The 18348-nt window shown below is 52.3% G+C and overlaps 1 protein-coding gene across 2 annotated transcripts in view; it reads right to left on the bottom strand.

Moving 5' to 3' along the window:
* Positions 1-18348, bottom strand: part of ZYX (zyxin) — a 38998-nt gene that overhangs the window by 3015 nt on the left and 17635 nt on the right. Inside the window, exons 1-5 of one of the 2 annotated variants that reach the window (XM_065939275.1) lie at positions 5872-6022; positions 5508-5721; positions 4825-5024; positions 4576-4668; positions 3982-4464 (exon numbers count right to left, since the gene is read on the bottom strand). In XM_065939275.1, the coding sequence (XP_065795347.1) occupies positions 3982-4464; positions 4576-4668; positions 4825-5024; positions 5508-5721; positions 5872-6018 (1137 nt within the window). In that variant the 5' untranslated portion in view covers positions 6019-6022. Of the gene's footprint in view, positions 1-3981; positions 4465-4575; positions 4669-4824; positions 5025-5507; positions 5722-5871; positions 6023-18348 lie in introns of those variants that run through there. The other variant, XM_065939276.1, reaches the window with a different exon arrangement.

Raw genomic sequence — 18348 nt, 5'->3', positions numbered from 1 at the left:
GGACGAGGATGACCCTGCCACCCGCTTTGCCCGCACACACAGACAGGCCGGAACGACTGAGCGGACGGAGGCCACGCACACAGCAACTCAGGTCACGGAAGCGCCAAGCACCCAGGCCACGCGTCAACCCCACAGAGCATGCTGGGCCACGGCCCCCACGGAGAGCCCGGCGCGCGGTGGCGGGGGCAGCCCCGCACACACACACCTACCCGTCCCGCCGGCTGCCCGGCAGCCCCTGTCAGCGTGAGGGTACAACACAGCGGGAGTCAGGTTAAACCCCAGCGCCCAGCTCCCACGCAGAGGTCCCAGGGTCCCTTCATAGCGGGGGGTCCTGGACCACCTGGCTGACCCCAGGCCCTCCCCAGGAGGCTTCAGAGAAGGGCCACTCTCCAGTGGCCCCTCTCCAGCCAGCCCGCCCCTCCTGTTCAGGGGGGTCCTGGGACAGCTGCAGATTGGGGGTGGGGGTGAAGTTGGGGGGTCGGCAGTGGCAGTAACCCTGAGACATCCCGGGAGGAGGCCCCATGGGGGCTGTTTGACCTGTAGGACCATCTCCATGACATGGTCCCCAGGAAGGCTGAGTTGGTCTCCATTCCTAGTCCACCCAGGACTGTGGCCCCACCACTGAACGCTCTACCTGCCAACGCCTTCAGTCCCTGACATGGGGAATCTCAAAGCCACCCTCTTCCCGCAGTCACCTTGCCTCCAGCCCTGGCTCCACCACCCTCATACCTGTCTGCATCAAGAGCTGCATCCACTACAGACGTTCCAGCTCTCAGCCGTTTTCCCCGGCCTCCTCCTGTCTTTAACTGACCGTGAGAGTCTCCTGCGAGCCCCTTCTACGTAAGCTTCACCTTTTCCGCTCCCAGTCTTTCCCTCTGGCATCTCGGGGACAGAGGAAGAGGACACAGCCAGCCCTCGCTCTCTGGTGCCACTCAAATGCCTCTTCCGTTCTTTGGAAGTATGAACTATTCTGATATCGGCTCCCCTTGGGTATCCACACTCCACGACACAATCCAGCTGCTGTTTCCCACCTCTCTCTGCCTGCCAGCACCAACATTCCAGGTTCAACATGCGTGGCACTCACGCCTCTTCAACTCCCAACAGCTCCAAATGTCCCTCCGGCTCAGTCACCTTCCACGGTGGGACCCCTTGGACCTGAGATTTACCAGTTGCCACCTCCAAGATCCTGGGCTCAACCTCCTGACCATCACCTCCTCCCCGTTTCCCATTCTCACCCCCTGAAGGAACCTGCTCAGAAAAGCCTTGGCACTTCTGACTCCCAACCCTCTCCCACATGCCTTCTGCACCCGCTCCCTTCCGTCTGGCCTCCCCACAGGCCCGGTTCCCTCGACCATTGATTTCCACAACGCTCTCACAGGCACCCTGGCCACCAGTCGGCTACCGTCCCTTATCTAGTCCGATCTCAATCAACCCTGGGCTCAACGCCACCGCCCGCTTCCTGTTTCTGCCTCCCAGCTGCAGAAAGTAGGTGGGGAGACGACTGCAGAGGGAGGTCACCAAACACTGCGGGGGCCCTCCGCACCCTCCATCCAGGCGCAGCTGGCTGGCATTTGGCTGCTGCGGGTTCCCAGTCTCGCCTGCCCCAGAGCAGCTGTTCCAAACCTTTCCATCGCCTCCAGCCCCCCGCGGCTTTGCCCCCTCGCTCTCAGATGACCTCACCTCCTACGTGACCCAGGAGCTGGAAGCCCGCCATCCCAAGCTCCCTCATCACAAAAGCCTGCTTGCAGCCACCCTGTCCAAGGTCTCTGGGCTGGAAATGTCCCGAGGGTGGAGCTGGCACCAACAGTGCGCCCAGCTCTCAGGGACCCCAAGCCCTCTCTTCCACGGGCTTCTTCCTCCTGGTTCACACACACACCTGAGCCTTCCTCCCCTAACGTCAACCCTATACACACAGACCACACATACACCCACACACACACACGCACGCACGCACGCACATCTTCCCTCTGTGTTCCCCTGCCAACCTCTGAGAACAGGCTATTTGGGCAACTCCCAAGTTTCTCACCAGCCTCTCACTCCTTCACTGCCCCTCAAAAGGACACAGCTTCTGAATCCTGAATTGCCCAATCCTTGGCCTTACGTTAGCCCTCATCCCCCACGGAGCCGTGCTGAAGGGGCCCCTCGGCCATCACTCTTTTTTGGAGATGCCACCCTGACCCATGACTCTCCTCCTCCTCCTGCCATCCTTCCCGCTCCTCCCGGGGGCACAGGAGCATCCCCCAGGCTTCTTCCCAGCCCCCCGGTGTGAGCAGCCCCTGGGCGGCGGTTCTCACCGCACACGACCTCCATGCGTGCACACGCCTCTGGCCTGGCCCCCTCCTGCCACCCACCCCCCTCTTTCTGACTGAATGACAGTTCCAGCTGAAAAGAGATCCTCCTGGAACCTGTTGCTCAACATGCTGACAGCTGGACCCTCCCCTTCCCGTCTACACCATTTCCCCTTCTGGACTTCTCTATTTTGTCAGCAACTCTGTCATTCCCCAACACATCCGGGCATTTTTTTTTTTTTTTTTAATTCCTCTCCCATCCTCTTCCAACTGCTTATCAGCTAATGAGGCTGGAGGCACTTCCTTTGTAAGAGCTCTCTGATCTGGGCCTTATTTTTCATTTCTGCCAATGTTACTGTCACCCAGGAGTGCACCCCCACGCGTCACTGACCTCCCACGTCTAGTCCACACCTCTGCTGGAAAAACTTTCCCCAAAACCTCCTGACGCAGCCACACCTCTACTCAGACAACATTCTTGTCTCTCCAGGACCCACAGGCTCCCTAGGTGCACTATTTCATCCCCGCTGCCTCCCCAAGCCCCCACCCACCTCTCTAAGTGTAGCTCTACAATTTCCCCCCAGGGGCCTTCTACTTTCTGTCCTCCAGACACCCCTGATGTATCTGTGCCCCTTGAGTTTTGCTCATGCTGTTCCCACTGGAATGCCCTTCCCTCTCCTCTCTGGATTCTTAAATCCCGCCATCATTAAAGGCACATCAGCACCCTGATGCCTTTTCCTAATGTGCCAGCCTCCACACTGGCTCCCTGTTTGAAGTTCCTGTAACAACGGAATTCTGCAAAACGCATTGGCACTTGGCATCTCTTCCTACAGTGTCTTACGCACGCACGCACACGCACACACACACACACACACACACACAGAAATCCATGCTGTCAGTCAACTCCATGGTTGTTTGGACCAAATATCTGGAAAGATCCCTTCAACCCAGACGATTAGTCTCCTGAACTGGAAGGCGGGAATGCTCAGACAGGAGTGATAACTTTTCTACCTTGAGTATTCATGCGCTCAATACAGACCCCCAGGATCAGCTCTGGCTCATGTAATCCTCACAACCACTGTGAAGGTAGATGATGAACCGAGGCTCAAAGTTCACCTAACTTTCCTGGGGTCTTGTGAGCGAGGAATTCTATAACAGGTCCACTGACTTCCTTAGGCTCAAGCTCTTTGAGGTCTCTTCCCTCCTGAGTACAGAGCACAGTGCCTGGCACAAAGCAGTAGCTGACTGCCTCAGCCAGTGTTTACCAGTGTTTATTGCCAGTGGCTCTTATCACCAGATGGGCCCTCGGGCAGGGAAAGCACGTAGAAGAGCAGAGATTAACTCAAGAATCCAAGAAAAGGGAAGATCTGAAGTTAGACTGCTGATGATCTCATCCTTCTCTTTAATTTTCTGGGGCAGGGCAAAGGGGAAGGTACACCAAATCCGCCCCCTAACTCAGTCACCTTACTCCCAGTCAGGCCCCACCCAGCCTCAGACCCTGCCAGGCTCTCCCCCAGAAGCGCTTTCTCCACCATCCAATCCTAGAGGCTGAAAACGATCCCACCACCCCACACCCCACTCAGGCTCAGGATCCTGGACTTAGCCCTGCCTCCAGCCCCCAGGGCTCAGCCCGGTCTTCCTGCCTCCCTGGCCTCCAGCCCCCAGGGAATCAGCCCAGTCTCCCTGTAACCCTCACCTGGTTTTGGTTTTGAGTCGGTGGCGGCACTGGATGCTGCTTCTCCTGCACTTGGGGCTTCTCCTTCTGCTGAGCATAGGTAAAGCTGGGGGGCTGAGGGGAGCCTGTGCCAGTGGAAGAGGGAGCTTCAGGGGGCCCCAACTTCTGATGGGGCTGGGACCCGAGTCCACCTGGTGCTCCAGGGCTGAACTTGGAAGCCACAGGGGTAAACTTGGGAGTCACCGGAGAAAACTTAGGGGCTGGAGATGGGGCTGGGGGCCCCCGAGCCTGGGTGGTAGCCAAAGGCACAGGCTGGGGGGGTGCCTGGGGCTGGGACTGGACATGGAATTGTGTCGGGCTCTGAGGCTGAGCCTGGGACACAGGCTGGGAGCTAGAAGGGGACTTCCAGGGAGGCAGGGGTGCTGTGCCCCCAGTTGCAGGCTTAGTACTGGACTTGGAAATGAATGGAGTGGTGACCGGTGGGGGTACATATCCAGATGACACCTGTGAGGGAAGGCAGAGGAGAGAGAAGTGCCTTAGAGGAGGCTGTGGCCCTCGGCGTGAGTTCCAGCCCGGCTGTCACTGCCCTGCCTTCCCTGCTCTCCTGCTCCTTACCCGGGCTTTGAAGGGATCGTTCTTGGTCATGTCATCCAGCAGCGAAGACAGGGAGTCAATCTCCAGATCAATACTGCTCACCTTCTCCCTGGGCTAAAGGGGCAGGGGTCAGAGCGCCCCATCCCAGTTCCCCACCTCCACCCCGTCCTCCCTGAGGGCTGAGATGCCTCCAAGGTCGGCGGAAAAGGACCCTCCTTCTCCTTCCCTGGGGATGTGACCGCTGTAGCTGCCCCTCCAGGTCCTCCGTACCTGCGATGGGAGCTGGGTGGGGGCCTCAGGACCTCCCTCCTCCACTAGCGGGGGCGGTGGGGAAGGGAAGATCTCCTCCTCCAAAGGCGCGGGGGGAAACGGTTCGTCGATCGGGGGCGGCGGAGGTGGGAAGGCACCTCCCAGGGCGCCCTCGGCGTCATCTGCCTCCCCGACCACCGGAGGAGGCGGTAAGGGAAAGTCTGGGGTTGGAAGGAGACGGAGGGCGGTCAGCAGGGGCCCGCCGACCCTTCGTCAAGTTCCCCTCCTTGAAGAAGCTGTTCTAACCCCTAACCTCTAACCCAAGAAGTCTCTCGAGGGTCCCGGAGCACACAAGAAAGAAAGTAAAGGCGGGGGGAGGGAGTGCTCGCAGGGGGCCCTGAGAGCCTCCGATCAGGAAAGAAGGGGTGCATCTCCCATTTCACTTCGGAAAACGGACCCAGAGGGGAACATTCGCGCCCCACATTCCCGCCTCCCACCCCCAGGCGGGGGGACTTGGAACTGTCCCAGGAGCCCTGGCTCCCAGCCACGAGCTCCGCGATGAGCTAAGAACATCTGCTCGGGACTGGGTGTCGGAGCCCAGCCCCCTCCGCCGCAACCTTTCCAGACATCCCCCGAATTCCCGAAACCACTCCCCGCTTAGGCCGGCGCCCGCCGAGGTCCAGCCCCCAAGCCCGGCCACCTACCTTCTGGGGGCGGCGGGGGTATCTCGCCCACCCGGCCCATCTGTGCGCGCTGGGCCCCAGCGGCCGGAGGCGGCTCGCTGTCGCCGGGCCGGAAAGGGTTCACTTTGGGCTTCGGGGCCACCACCGGGGCGAACTTCTTCTGCGGGGCGTAAAACACCGGAGCCGAGACGGAGATCGCGCGAGGCGGGCGGGGGGCCGCCATGGCCAGGCCGGGCTGCGGGGGGTGGAGGCGGGGAGCAGGGGTTACGCCGCGCCGAGCCGGGCTGAGGACCGACCCCCACCCCCGGCGCCGCGGCCCGGCTCCCCTCGGCGCCCCCGCTCCCCGACCCCGTGGGCGGCCGCCGGGCGGCTCCCCGCGCCTCACCGCGGGCCGGAGCGTGCGCGCCGCGTCTGCCGGGGGCCGCCTCGCAGCCGAGTCCGCGGACTCTGCGTCCCGGTCCAGCCGGGCGGGGAGGGACGCAGGGAAGACGGAGGGAGGGAGAGGGCGGGGAGAGCGCGGCGCGCAGACCATACAAGGAGCGGCCCGGAGAGGGGGCGGGGAGGGGCGGGGAGGCGGCCGCGGCGGGAAACTCCCCCAGGAAGAGGCCCAGCTCCGGCCCCGGGGCCGCGGGCTTCGCCGAGGTCCTCCCGCCCCCGCTCCCAGCCCCCAACCCGGCCCCCTCCCCTCCAGGCGGGCCCCTCCGGCCCCGCCGCCCCGGCCGGGCGCAGGCCACCCCCTCCCCAAACACAGGCCTCTGATGTCATTTCCTGACTTGCCCTCCTTCCCCGCCCGACCCGCGGGTGCCCGAGATCTGACTCACCGTCCCTACTCCGGGCTAAGCCGGCGGAGGTCGGGCGGGTGCCCCAGAGGTGCTCAAGCGGCCCGGGGGCGCCTCCGCCCTGGCCCGGCCCCCTCCTCGCCCGGCCTGCCGTTACCTGCCACCTCCAGCTGTTCCTCCGCCTTCCCACCCAGCCGTCAGCCCCGCGCCCCAAATCCCCTCCGGCACAGCCCAGACTGGCAGGACTGGGATGGGACTGGCCTTCTAGGTGGACCGGGAGAGGCGTTCTCCCTGCCTTCGTCCACCCCCCCACCCCAGGCCCTCTGTGACTTGGGGTGGGGGGGGAGGTGAGTGCGCACCTCAGCGACCCTTTGGGGGATCCTAACTTCAGAGCCCGGGCAGCTACTTAAAGCTTCGAGGAATTCGCATCACCCGCGCCCCCGCCAGCGGATCGGAGTCGAGGCGGGCGAGGCCTGGCCGTGGAGGTGGGGGGAGCGGGTCGGAGGGGCGGGCCGCCCCCGCACACTTGGGGCTGGGAGGACCGGCGTGGATGCGGGCGACTCCTCTTCGCCGGTTCTTCAGCGCCCACCAGGACTGACCCTCTAGGAAGCTCTGCTTGGTGGGGCGGCCCCCGGGGGATTCACAGACTGCGCTCGGTGGAGCCCCCCATTGGTCCGACGGGATTTCTCAGCCTTCTTGTGCCCCAAATCCTGGGAAAGGAACAGACCTGGGGTCATTCTTTTTTTCTTTCCAACTGAACGTGGAAACTTAACCAAATCGCCAACTGAATTCTACCACCCTCACTACCTGCAAACGGGATTCGGGAGGCGCTTTGGCTTGCGGGTCCAGTGGCTCACCCTGGACGCTGTGTTCCCAGCCTTTACTGCCATCTAAGGCAGTCCCCGTCTGCACACGCCGCTCAGTATGGACAGTCCCTGGCCCTCCCTACTGTCAGCCAGCCTCTGGGCTACACTCTAGAGATTGTCCAGACTCACCCCTTACATTTACTGTGAGAAAACAGGCTTGGGAACTTAAGACTTCGGCCCAGGGTCATATCCAGTAGGCTGCAGGAGCTAGACTAGAACTGGGTCACTTTGAGGGCTCTGATGTCTGATCTTATTCCTCACCCACTATATCCAGGTGGGGTAACCCTGGATACAGGAGAGCAGAATGAGGCCATGGGGCTGAGACCCAGCTGGAGGGCCCCAACTAAGGGACAAGTCTTTTCCTTCTCTTCACATAATTTTCTCCACACACACACACACAAAAAAAATAGTGATGATACTTAATCCCAGCACTCATTGCATTACACCACTGAAGCAATTTAGCACTGCACAGCATGCATTGTATTACATGGAAGTGAAAGTGAAGGTGTTGTTTGGTCTGTCATGTCCAACTGAGACCCTATGTAGTGTGGCCCGCCAGTCTCCTCTGTCCATGGAATTCTCCAGGCAAGAATACTGGAGTGGGTAGCCCTTCCCTTCTCCAGGGGATCTACCTGACCCAGGGATCAACCCGGGGTCTCCTGCATTGCAGGCAGGTTTGAGCCACCTGGGGAGCCCGTTGTATGGGAAAATAAATATCTGAAAGTGCTGTATAATACCCAGTATTTTTATGCAAGTCCCAGTTCTGACAGGTTACCTTAACGCCATCTCCCGCATAGGTCCCCTTCCAGGTTGCCAGGTACGTCTCTCACAGGCCTTGGTATGTGCATGCCTTCACCTTCCTTCAGTCTTATCAAATATTTGATTCTACCTAAGGACTACATCTGTGTCTCCTCGGATCCCACCGATCGTTCTTTTCTCTGGGGTCTTATAGCCTTTGTCACTGGTATTCCTCACAGCCACAGGCATGCGTAGCCATGTATAATATAAGCATGCAGCGCAGACCTTCTCTGACCAGCATAAGTTGGTCCTGGCCTGTCCCTGTGAAGATTTGCTAGAAATTTGATACTAGACTTCCTGTGAGACAAAAGTCTCCTTGCCAATCCTTCAAAACATATGCACTTAGGAAAGTTAGGAGGATGGTTTCCAGATAGCATCATAAGAGTAAAAGCCATCTGCCCTCTATCTCCTTAAGGAATGTGCATGTTGCAAAATATAGTCTATTTAATTGTTAGGCAGCTGAACCTATTTATAAATCAAGAATAGAAGAGTGCGTAGGCAGGCTCAGTTTTACTGACAACTAAGAGCATTCGGGATGCAGAATATTAAAGCTAAGAGTTTTAAGCCAGGCATTCTAAATACCAGGAGTACACAGAGTATCTCAGAAGGACAGACTCACTAGGTCAGGATGTCTCAAATGGAGCTGCAAGGTCAATGCTTTTAAAATGTATGCAACCTAAATTAAAATGTACACAATGAGTAGGAGCAGCACTAATGTGTTTTAGGTATTTTTCTTAAGCAATTCTAATTGATCTCCGGTAGCATGTGTAAAAGTGTAGTGAGTAGATGTTGTTGTTATCCAGTCATAAGTTGTGTCAACTCTTTGCAACCCCATGGGCTGCAAGACGCCAGGCTCTTCTGTCCTTCACTGTCTCCTGGAGTTTGCTCAAATTCATGTCCATTGAGTCGGTGATGCTATCCAACCATCTCATCCTCTGCCATCCCCTCCTCCTCCTGCCCTCAATCTTTCCCAGCATCAGAGTCTTTTCCAGAGTTGGGTCTTCGAATCAAATGGCCAAAGTATTGGAGCTTCAGCTTCAACAACAGTCCTTCCTTTGGCAAGTAAGTAGATGTTCCCACCTAATCATTTCTAACAGCTTAGAGCCAGACAAGAGAGAGGAAGTAAGAAAATGGGCAGGAACTTTTGCTATCTAAAATATCTCCACATACCTCCAAGGATTTATATCCATCAGGTGCCAGAAAGTTTTCTTCAAGGTCTCACAACATAAAGTAAGAAGTTATAAGCAGTAAAGAGAAAAAAAAAAAAAAGGAATAAAGACAATGGGGAAAAAAACGAAAGAAATTCCTAAATGAAAAGAGGAACGCAAAAAAAAAAAAAAAAAGAGGAATGCAATCACAAGGTTCTTACTGTATATGGACCACAGATGGACAGACGATCAAGCGTGTGCTGAGCATTGTGCTAGGCCTGCAAGTACAGCAACCATCGTAACAACAGTAACAATAGCACACTCTGAGATTAAGTTTAGGAGGGGTGTTGGGCGCAATACCTGTTACCCCACCTAATCTTCACAATAAACCTGTGAGGAATGTACTTTATTATCCCATTTTTTAGTTAAGGAAACTGAGGCCAGCTGGATGTTAGATTTCCCACCTCCTAAACTGCAAACATTTTTTTTGCAATGCAAGTATATAATTATTTGAATACACCCCTGCACCCTACTTACACCCTTGCGGTGCATCACTCGCTCCCTGGGGAGCCCCAGCCTGGTACGTGGACAACCTCCTCAGGTAAACCTCCAACTCCATCCTCCATTTCAGTTCCCTGAGCCACCATTTTCTTCTTCCATGAAATTGTATCTGTCTGTCAATCTGCATGTGTTTATACACACATGTTATGTATATGTAAGATATGTATATATTTGTATGATATATATACATATATATTTGTATGATATATAATTATATATAATTATATATAATACAAATATATATTTGTATAATAGAACATTTCCAGCTCCTTCTCAAAGAGTTGTTAACAGTAGTTGGTGTTAGGATATAGAAGTGGAGGAAGGCAGAAGGTTTTGGGCTTCCCAGGTGAAAGTGAAAGTGTTAAGTTACTCAGCCCTGTCCAACTCTTGGCAACCCCACAGACTGTAGCCTGCAAGGCCCCTCTGTCCATGGGATTCTCCAGGCAAGATATTGGAGTGGTTTGCCATTCCTTTTCCAGGGGATCTTCCCGACACAGGGATCAAACCCAGGTCTCCTGCATTGCAGGCAGATTCTTTACCACCTGAGCCACCAGGGAAGCCCCTGCCAAGCAGGAGACTAGGGTTCAATCCCTGGGTCGGGAAGATCCCCTGGAGAAGGAAATGGCAACCCACTCCAGCGCTCTTGCCTGGAGAATCCCATGGACAGAGGAGTTGGTGGGCTACAGTCCATGGGGTCATAAAAGAGTTGGACACAACTGAGTGACTAAACAACAACAACGAAGGCTTTTATAACTGTCCTTTTCTCCATGAACAAGTATTACTTTCATCATTTTAAAAAAGGAAAAGAAAGAAGAGAAATGACAGTCATCGTCTCTTTTTGCTTATGTCATAGCGTTTCCTCCCACTGAATACTGGGTACTGTGGTCAGCAGCTTTCCCACTTCCTCCCAAACTTACTCCTCTCTTGGTCCCACTTGCATTTGCTTGTCAGGACAAAAGAATCCATCATCAGTGGGGCTTCAGGCATGTTGGAGGGTAGGGTGGGAGTGAGGATGGGGGAGGGTGAAGCCCCCAGAAACACCCCAGGATCTTTGAGGCAAAGTCAAGGAAGAGCAGCTTCCTGCTGAGCCCAGGGGCACCCACACCCCATATCCCCTACCCTACCCCCACCTCCGCCATGGAGGGGATGAACTTAAAACCACAAATATCCCACTTTTCCTCCTTTCTTCCGGACATCAGAACATCAGCCTCTGTGCACTTTTCTCTTCCATTCCCCAACCTCAGTTCAACCAACATTTACCAATAACATCTTTATTACTGGAGAAGGAAATGGCAACCCACTCCAGTATTCTTGCCTGGAAAATCCCATGGATGGAGGAACCTGGTAGGCCCAGGCCATGGGGTCACAAAGAGTTGGACACGACTGAGCGACTTCACTTTCTAGGACACAGGATATAAAGATAAATAAGCCCAGTCCCTTCCTTTAAGGCATTCTTCATTTAGAGTAGAAACACTTAAGTAGATATTTTAGCATAATAAAGTGTTAAGATTAGATTACAAAGTTTTCACCCACCCATTCACGCTGGCTTCACGTGGCTAAACCAATTGCAATAGCTGCATGGCCTCCTCACTGTTTTTTTTTTTTTTAATTTTTTTATTTTTCAGTGGGTTTTGTCATACATTGATATGAATCAGCCATAGAGTTACACGTATTCCCCATCCGGGTCCCCCATTCCACCTCCCTCTCCACCCGATTCCTCTGGGTCTTCCCAGCCCACCAGGCCCGAGCACTTGACTCATGCCTCCCACCTGGGCTGGTGATCTGTTTCTCCTCACTGTTTAAACCTCACTGTTACTATTATCCCACCAGGTCTGAGCAGCAGGGAGGATTCTAGGACCAGGGGAGCCAAGCCTGCATAGGGTATTGAGGGAACAGAGGTCAGAGGAGGCACGGAAGTCTCCATACATCCCCAGGTCTGAGCCAGATGGGCACCCAGAGACTCTGCAAGCATCAGCCAGCCAGAAATATGTGGTGGTTGTGGGGGGCAGAGCAAAGCAGATGGTCAGATGGCGAAGAGTCAGCAGCTGAGGGAGCTGGGAAGGGCAGACAGGAAAAGAGACCCAGGGCACCCACAGCAGCACAGGTAGGTTGCTGGCACCGAGAACCCAGGGAGAGCCAACATTCAGAGAGAGAGCCAGGGCGAGAAGCTCGATTGTTTATCACTGAAAATAGCCAACAAAGCCACGACAGGAAGTAAACATGTCAGCGAGTGGGAAGGTTAAATATAGACAGACAACCTAGCGGCTTGAGATGAGAAGTCCTTAGCTTTCTCCAGTGGCTCCGCCACCTGGCCACACTCCCTTTAACGCGGTGGTCCTAATGTAAAGAAACCCACCAGGCTGGCCTGACACAGGAAGTGAGTGCCCTTGAGCCAACCCTCAGAGCTTGCAAAAGCTTCCTCGGGCACCTTCTTGCCACCCATTTAGCTGTTACTGCCCTTGTCATCCAGGCATGTGGTGAGTGTGCCAAATGAACCCTCAGTTTCAGGAAAAAAAAAAGGGGGGGGGGGATCCACCTAGAGCAGGAGATGGCTTCCTACCAAAGCTCCCCAACATGCTTGAGAAAGCTGGAGACAGGCCTTTGTCACCCAAGTGTGAGATGCTTCCAGAAGACATTCATGACACGAAGCAGCCTATTTAGTCCCAGCAGCTTAGGAGGTCTGGCAGAGTGCCTACCACCAAGCCAGAACCTCATATACATTTTCTGACTGAAGCAGAGTTCCAGAACCATTGAAATCTCATATTAGATCAATGGAAACCCTGCATTTGGTAAAGTTTAAAGGCTTTTTTGGAGAAGGAAATGGCAACCCACTCCAGTACCCTTGCCTGGAAAATCCCATGGACAGAGGAGCCTCGTAGGCTACAGTCCATGGTGTCGCAAAAAGTCAGACACGACTGAGCGACTTCACTTTCTTTAAAGGCTTTTTAGAACATCTTGGATCATTCACTTGTTTACTCAAAAGTATTTATTGAGGATTTACTATGTGCGGGACACTTTGTTAGGTGCTGGAGATAGAATACTGAGCAAAACCAGAATACGATCGCAAGCTCTCATGAAGGGTCCATGCCCTTGGGGAGCTGACCAGGGGAGATATGAACCAAATAATCACAAGCAAAATGTAAACCTGCCAAGGCCCTCAGGGGAAAGAAAGATGATGCAAGTGATAGAGCACATAACTGGGAGATGTGTCATGGTTGGGGAGCTCAAGGAAGGGATGTCCAAGCTGAGATCTGAAAGATAAGGAGGAGCTGGCCTGACAGAGGGGGAGGGGCAGCATTTGAGAGCCCTGTGATGGCTGTGAGCACAGCCTGCCCCGTGCTTACACCGAGGGAGGCAAGTGTGACCTGGGTGTCTGAGAAGGATGTACAAGCACGGGCTGCCACAGAGCCAGAAGGGTGGCTGGCTCTGCAGAGAAACAGGTCATGCTGAAGGATTTTGTCTTTGTTCTGAGATGAGTGAGGCACTGCTGCAGAGCTTCAGGTTAAAAAGAACGGCATGAAAAGGTTTGAGAGCTTTGAAAACCTCCCAAGGCTGGATATCTTGGGACAGTGTGGAAAATAACAGGAAGGTCCAGTGCAGATGTGGACAGGCCAGTTCGGCAGCTACAGTAGAGCTCCAGGTGCAGTGGGAAGGTTTGTGGAGATGGACAAGGTGGATAGATGAGAGGGCTATTTAGGACATGAAATCATTGCCTCAACCAACGATGACCAGTAGAAATATGGTGTGAGCACCATGTGAAGTGAAATGAAAGGTACTCAGTCGTGTCCGACTCTTTGCCACCCCATGGACTGTAGCCTGTCAGGCTCCTCTATCCGTGGAATTCTCCAGGCCAGAATACTGGAGTGGGTTGCCATGCCCTCTTCCAGGGGATCTTCCTGACCCAGGGATTGAACCTGAGTCTCCTGCATTGTAGGCAGATTCTTTACGAGGAAGCTCCATATGTAATTTTAAAAGAAACTGAAAAAGAAACTATGAATTTTAGTAGAATAAGTCATGTATGGATGTGAGAGTTGGACTATAAAAAAGCTGAGCGCAAAGAATTGATGCTTTTGAACTGTGGTGTTGGAGAAGACTCTTGAGAGTCCCTTGGACTGCAAGGAGATCAAACCAGTCAATTCTAAAGGAAATCAACACAGAATATTCACTGGAAGGACTGATGCTGAAGCTGAAACTCCAATACTTTGACCACCTGATGCAAAGAGCAGACTCTTTGGAAAAGACCCTGATGCTGGGAAAGATTGAAGGCGGGAGGAGAAGGGGATGACAGAGGATGAGATGGTTGGATGGCATCACCAACTTGAGGGATATGAATTTGAGCAAGCTTGGGGAGTTGGTGATGGACAGGGAAGCCTGGCATGCTGCAGCCCATGGGATCGCAAAGAGTCGGACACAACTGAGTGACTGAACTGAACTGAACTCAATATATCCAAAATATTATCATTTTAATATATAATCAGTATCTTTAAATTATAAAATACGTCACGGTCTTTGGCACTAAGTCTTGGGAATTCGGTATGAACTTTACCGTAAGTGCATCTCAGTTTGGATAAGTCACATATTGCTAGTGGCTACCGCACTGGTCCCAATTCTAGACAGATCTTGCACCACTCCTTCACAATCTAAACTTTAAGTAACCTTGTCCCCAACCAACTCCTTCTCTTTCCAGTTCACTCCCTTCCTTTACCTTAACCCTAATATCCTTTGGATCCAGTGAGACCGACACTTCACATGACCTTCTCTCTCTCTCCCTTCCCCATCATGTCCTCCTTCCCCAGCTGAAATTCCTTCGGCAGTCAGGAGACTCACCCCCCTACCCCCGCCTCCCTTGCATCTCTTCTAAGCTCCTTGGTGCCTCTCTCTCACTCTTTGGTACTTACTGGACCAAAGCCAAACCTGGGTTCAACTCCAGTCTACCAGCCCCACACCTGCACCCAGGCAGCTCAGTGGAGCTGAAGGAAAACACACAGACCTCCCAACCAGTCTCATTTGAAATTCATGATGAGTTTCAGGTGCCACCCAGAAAATCTACTTCCGGTAAACATACCAATTTCTCCTGTCCACTCATTTCCCACTCTTTCGAAAGACTTCTCTCTTTTCAACTTCTCCTTCCTCATCCTCACACACAGCCACTGATCTTGCCTCCTGTCACACTGGAAAAACTGAAGGAATTGAAAAGACGGCCTGAGCTCCCCTAACATCCCCCCTCCCACCTGCCCTTTGTCTTTCTTCCTCTTATTGCAGTATAAGGAACTACCTATATTCCTATTTAAAGCCTTCCCTGCCACCCGTGTATTAGATGCTGTTCCTTCTCATCTATTTTAGAAGGTTGCTCCAGCAATTAATGCACTGCTTTGAATTTCAGTCTTCCCTCTTTACTGGATCCTTCTCATCAGTATATTGATGAGCTATCATTTTGTTGTTGTTCAGTCGCTAAGTTGTGTCCAACTCTTTGCAACCCAAGGAACTGAAGCACACCAGGCCTCCCTGTCCTTCACTATCTCCCGAAATTGTCTCAAACTCGTGTCCACTGAGTCAGTGATACCATCCAACCATCTCATCTTCTGTCGTCCCCTTCTCCTGCCTTCAATCTTTCCCAGCATCAGGGTCTTTTCCAAAGAGTCAGCTCTTCATATCAGGTGGCCAAAGTATTGCAGGTTCAGCTTCAGCATCAGTCTTTCCAATGAATATTCAGGACTTGATTTCCTTTAGGATGGACTGGTTGGATCTCCTTGCAGTCCGTGGGACTCTCAAGAGTCTTCTCCAGCACCACACTTTGAAAACATCAATTCTCCAGCACTCAGCCTTCTTTATGGTCCAGCTCTCACATCTGCACATGACTAGTAGAAAAACCACAGTTTTGACTGTACAGACTGTTGTTGGCAAAATGATGTCTCTGCTTTTTAATACACTGTCTAGGTTTGTCATAGCTTTCCTTCCAAGGAGCAAGCATCTTTTAATTTTGTCTTTTAATATTCTTTTATTTTAAAAGTGTCTTTTAATACTATTGTTTGCCCCACCATAAAAAAAATCTTCCTCTCCAGCTACCACTCCATTTCTCTGGTCATTTTTGCAGCAAAACTCCTTGAGTGTTCTATACTTGCTATCTCTAATTTATCTTCTATTTTCTCTTAACTCGCTGTGGTCATCTTTTACCCCTACTACTCTACCAGAATTACTCTTCTCAAGGTCAGCAATGACCTCTATATTGCTAAACTCAGTGGAAAACTCTCAGTTCTCACTTTTCTTGACATATCAGCTATATTTGATTTGCTCTCTCCTTTGTGAAACATTTGCTGCCTGACTTTCTGCATGTCATATACTTTTTCCTCAATCTCCTTGGTCCGTATATCTCGGTCTCTTGGCTCGACTCCAGCTTATCTGCTCAGCCTGATGCCCTTGGGCCCATCAGTACAGAACTCTGGTCTGGCTTTTCTCATCAAGATGTTTGGATAGTACCTCAAATTTGAAGTGATTCTGTTCATTTCAGAGACTTTCTCACAGTCCTGTTTCTCCAAGGAAAGACAAGGCAAACGCATTCCCTTGATAATCTAAAGAGTAGACTATGAGAGTCACCAGGGAAACATTTGTTCAAGCATTCTTTTCCGCTGAATGGGAACCACAGGATCCTTCCTGTGTAACGTGGATGCAGTCATGCTGACCTGCCCGTGGAAACTTTGGCTCATGCACGGAGGTATGTGTATGGGGACAGCACCAAGGTGGGCAGGAGTGAGTGGGGAGCTTGCCATCATCGCCCATGCTACTAAACTTCTTTACCATCCTCCATGCCGGAATGAGCTCACCTTAAATCCCTAATACTTTGCAAAGGTTTCAAACCTCACCTAGAAGTCAAACTCACAATGACCTGTGCTGGTGTTAAAGGTTTTATCTTCCTCTGTGTCCAACAAAGCGGAGTTTGGTCAAATGAGGTCTTTGGGCTCATTTGAAAGTACAGCATTTCTGCTATGGACTATGTCATTATATATAACTAGCTGCCCTGAGAAGTCCTTCCTTCCTCAGCAAACTTACTCTGTCCAGGAAAACCCTGCCCCAGCACAACAGCCAGGAACCTCATCTACTGATGATACCGGTGATCCAGGGATGGGGGCATGGGAAAGAGAATGCCACTGACCACCAGCACAGATTCTGTGGCCACTTCCTACTGCGTGGAAACACAACTGACACCCTACCAACACTCCCACCACAGACACATCCAAGACTGAGCTCTGAGTCTGCCTCCATGTGTCAGCAACCCAACCTCCAAGTCCCATTCTGTGTCTTCCTGTTCACTGGGTCTTGAGGAAATTAATCCCTTTTAAATGAATCCAGACTTCCATGGATGTGAGAGTTGGACTATAAAGAAAGCTGAGCACTGAAGAATTGATACTTTTGAACTGCAATGTTGGAGAAGACTCTTGAGAGTCCCTTGGACTGCAAGGAGATCCAACCAGTCCATCCTAAACGAGATCAGTTCTGAGTGTTCATTGGAAGGACTGATGCTGAAGCTGAAACTCCAATACTTTGGCCATCTGATGCGAAGAACTGACTCATTGTAAAAGACCCTGATGCTGGGAAAGATTGAAGGCAGGAGGAGAAGAGGATGACAGAGGATGTGATGGTTGGATGGCATCACCAACTCAACAGACATGAGTTTGAGCAAGCTCCAGGAGCTAGTGATGGACAGGGAGGCCTGGCGTGCTGCAGTCCATGGGGTGGCAAAGAGTCGGATACAACTGAGCAACTGAACTGATGGAGACTTCCATCACCTGCTTCAGAGTCTTTAGATTTCCACCCATACCCCTTGCTATTACAGGTGAGCTCTGCCAAACAATCCACCCCAGCCCTATGACAGAGCTTTCCCAGTACCAGCATGACTACATCTAGTCCCTTAAGCAAATAGGGCCTCCTGTGAGACACGAAGGGCTGCCCTCAAGTTGAGTAAATTCAATGGCAGTTTGAATCACCTCCTTGTTGCCTCCAGATACAGACTCAGATGTGATACACAGTGGTAATAGGAATCAAGTTGCTCCTGTCACCACTTCTTTGTGACAGTACCAAGACCTGTAACAAAGGCTGCAAGTCACCCTGAGGAACACTCACTGCATTTTGCACCTTAGGAATGTAGATAAATATATCCCTCTCTTTAGCTAATGGCCCCACCTTAAAAAAGAAAGATGAGTGAAAAAAATGTATATCAAATAAAATTTCCAGAATCAAGTCACACTACCTATTTTTTAAAAAATGAGTAAACACATAAACAAACCTTTTTCCTATGGCCTCCAAGATGAATTTTCCATCCAAGGGGCTGAGTTTAAGTTCTAGATCCTTCTCTTTCCAGCTGGGTAATCCCGGGGGAAAGAAAGTGAATTGGCCTCTAACCCCAGTTTTCTGAACTGCAAGGCAAAGATAGTGGCTTCCTTGTTGGACTGTTGTCATAAGAAGCTGAAAACTCCTTGTCAACTGTAAAGTGATATTGGTGTATTATTGATTATTATTTTATTCTGTGTCTCCTCCATCCCTAGGTCCTACTCTCTACTTCTCAGAGTAAACAGATGCCATCAGACAGAGATCCCTCATTTCCCAACATCAAATACACAACCTACCAGCATCTGCTCCAACCTTCTTTCCAGAAAAGAAGAGCAGGACACCTCCATCTAAGCCTAATCTTTCTCCCTGAACTTTGCTCTTATCT

This window comes from Muntiacus reevesi, chromosome 6, assembly GCF_963930625.1.
Source record: "Muntiacus reevesi chromosome 6, mMunRee1.1, whole genome shotgun sequence".
Classification (NCBI taxonomy): Eukaryota; Metazoa; Chordata; class Mammalia; order Artiodactyla; family Cervidae; genus Muntiacus; species Muntiacus reevesi.
Note: the sequence above shows the minus strand (reverse complement) of the source record. Positions and strands in the feature narration are given on the sequence as shown.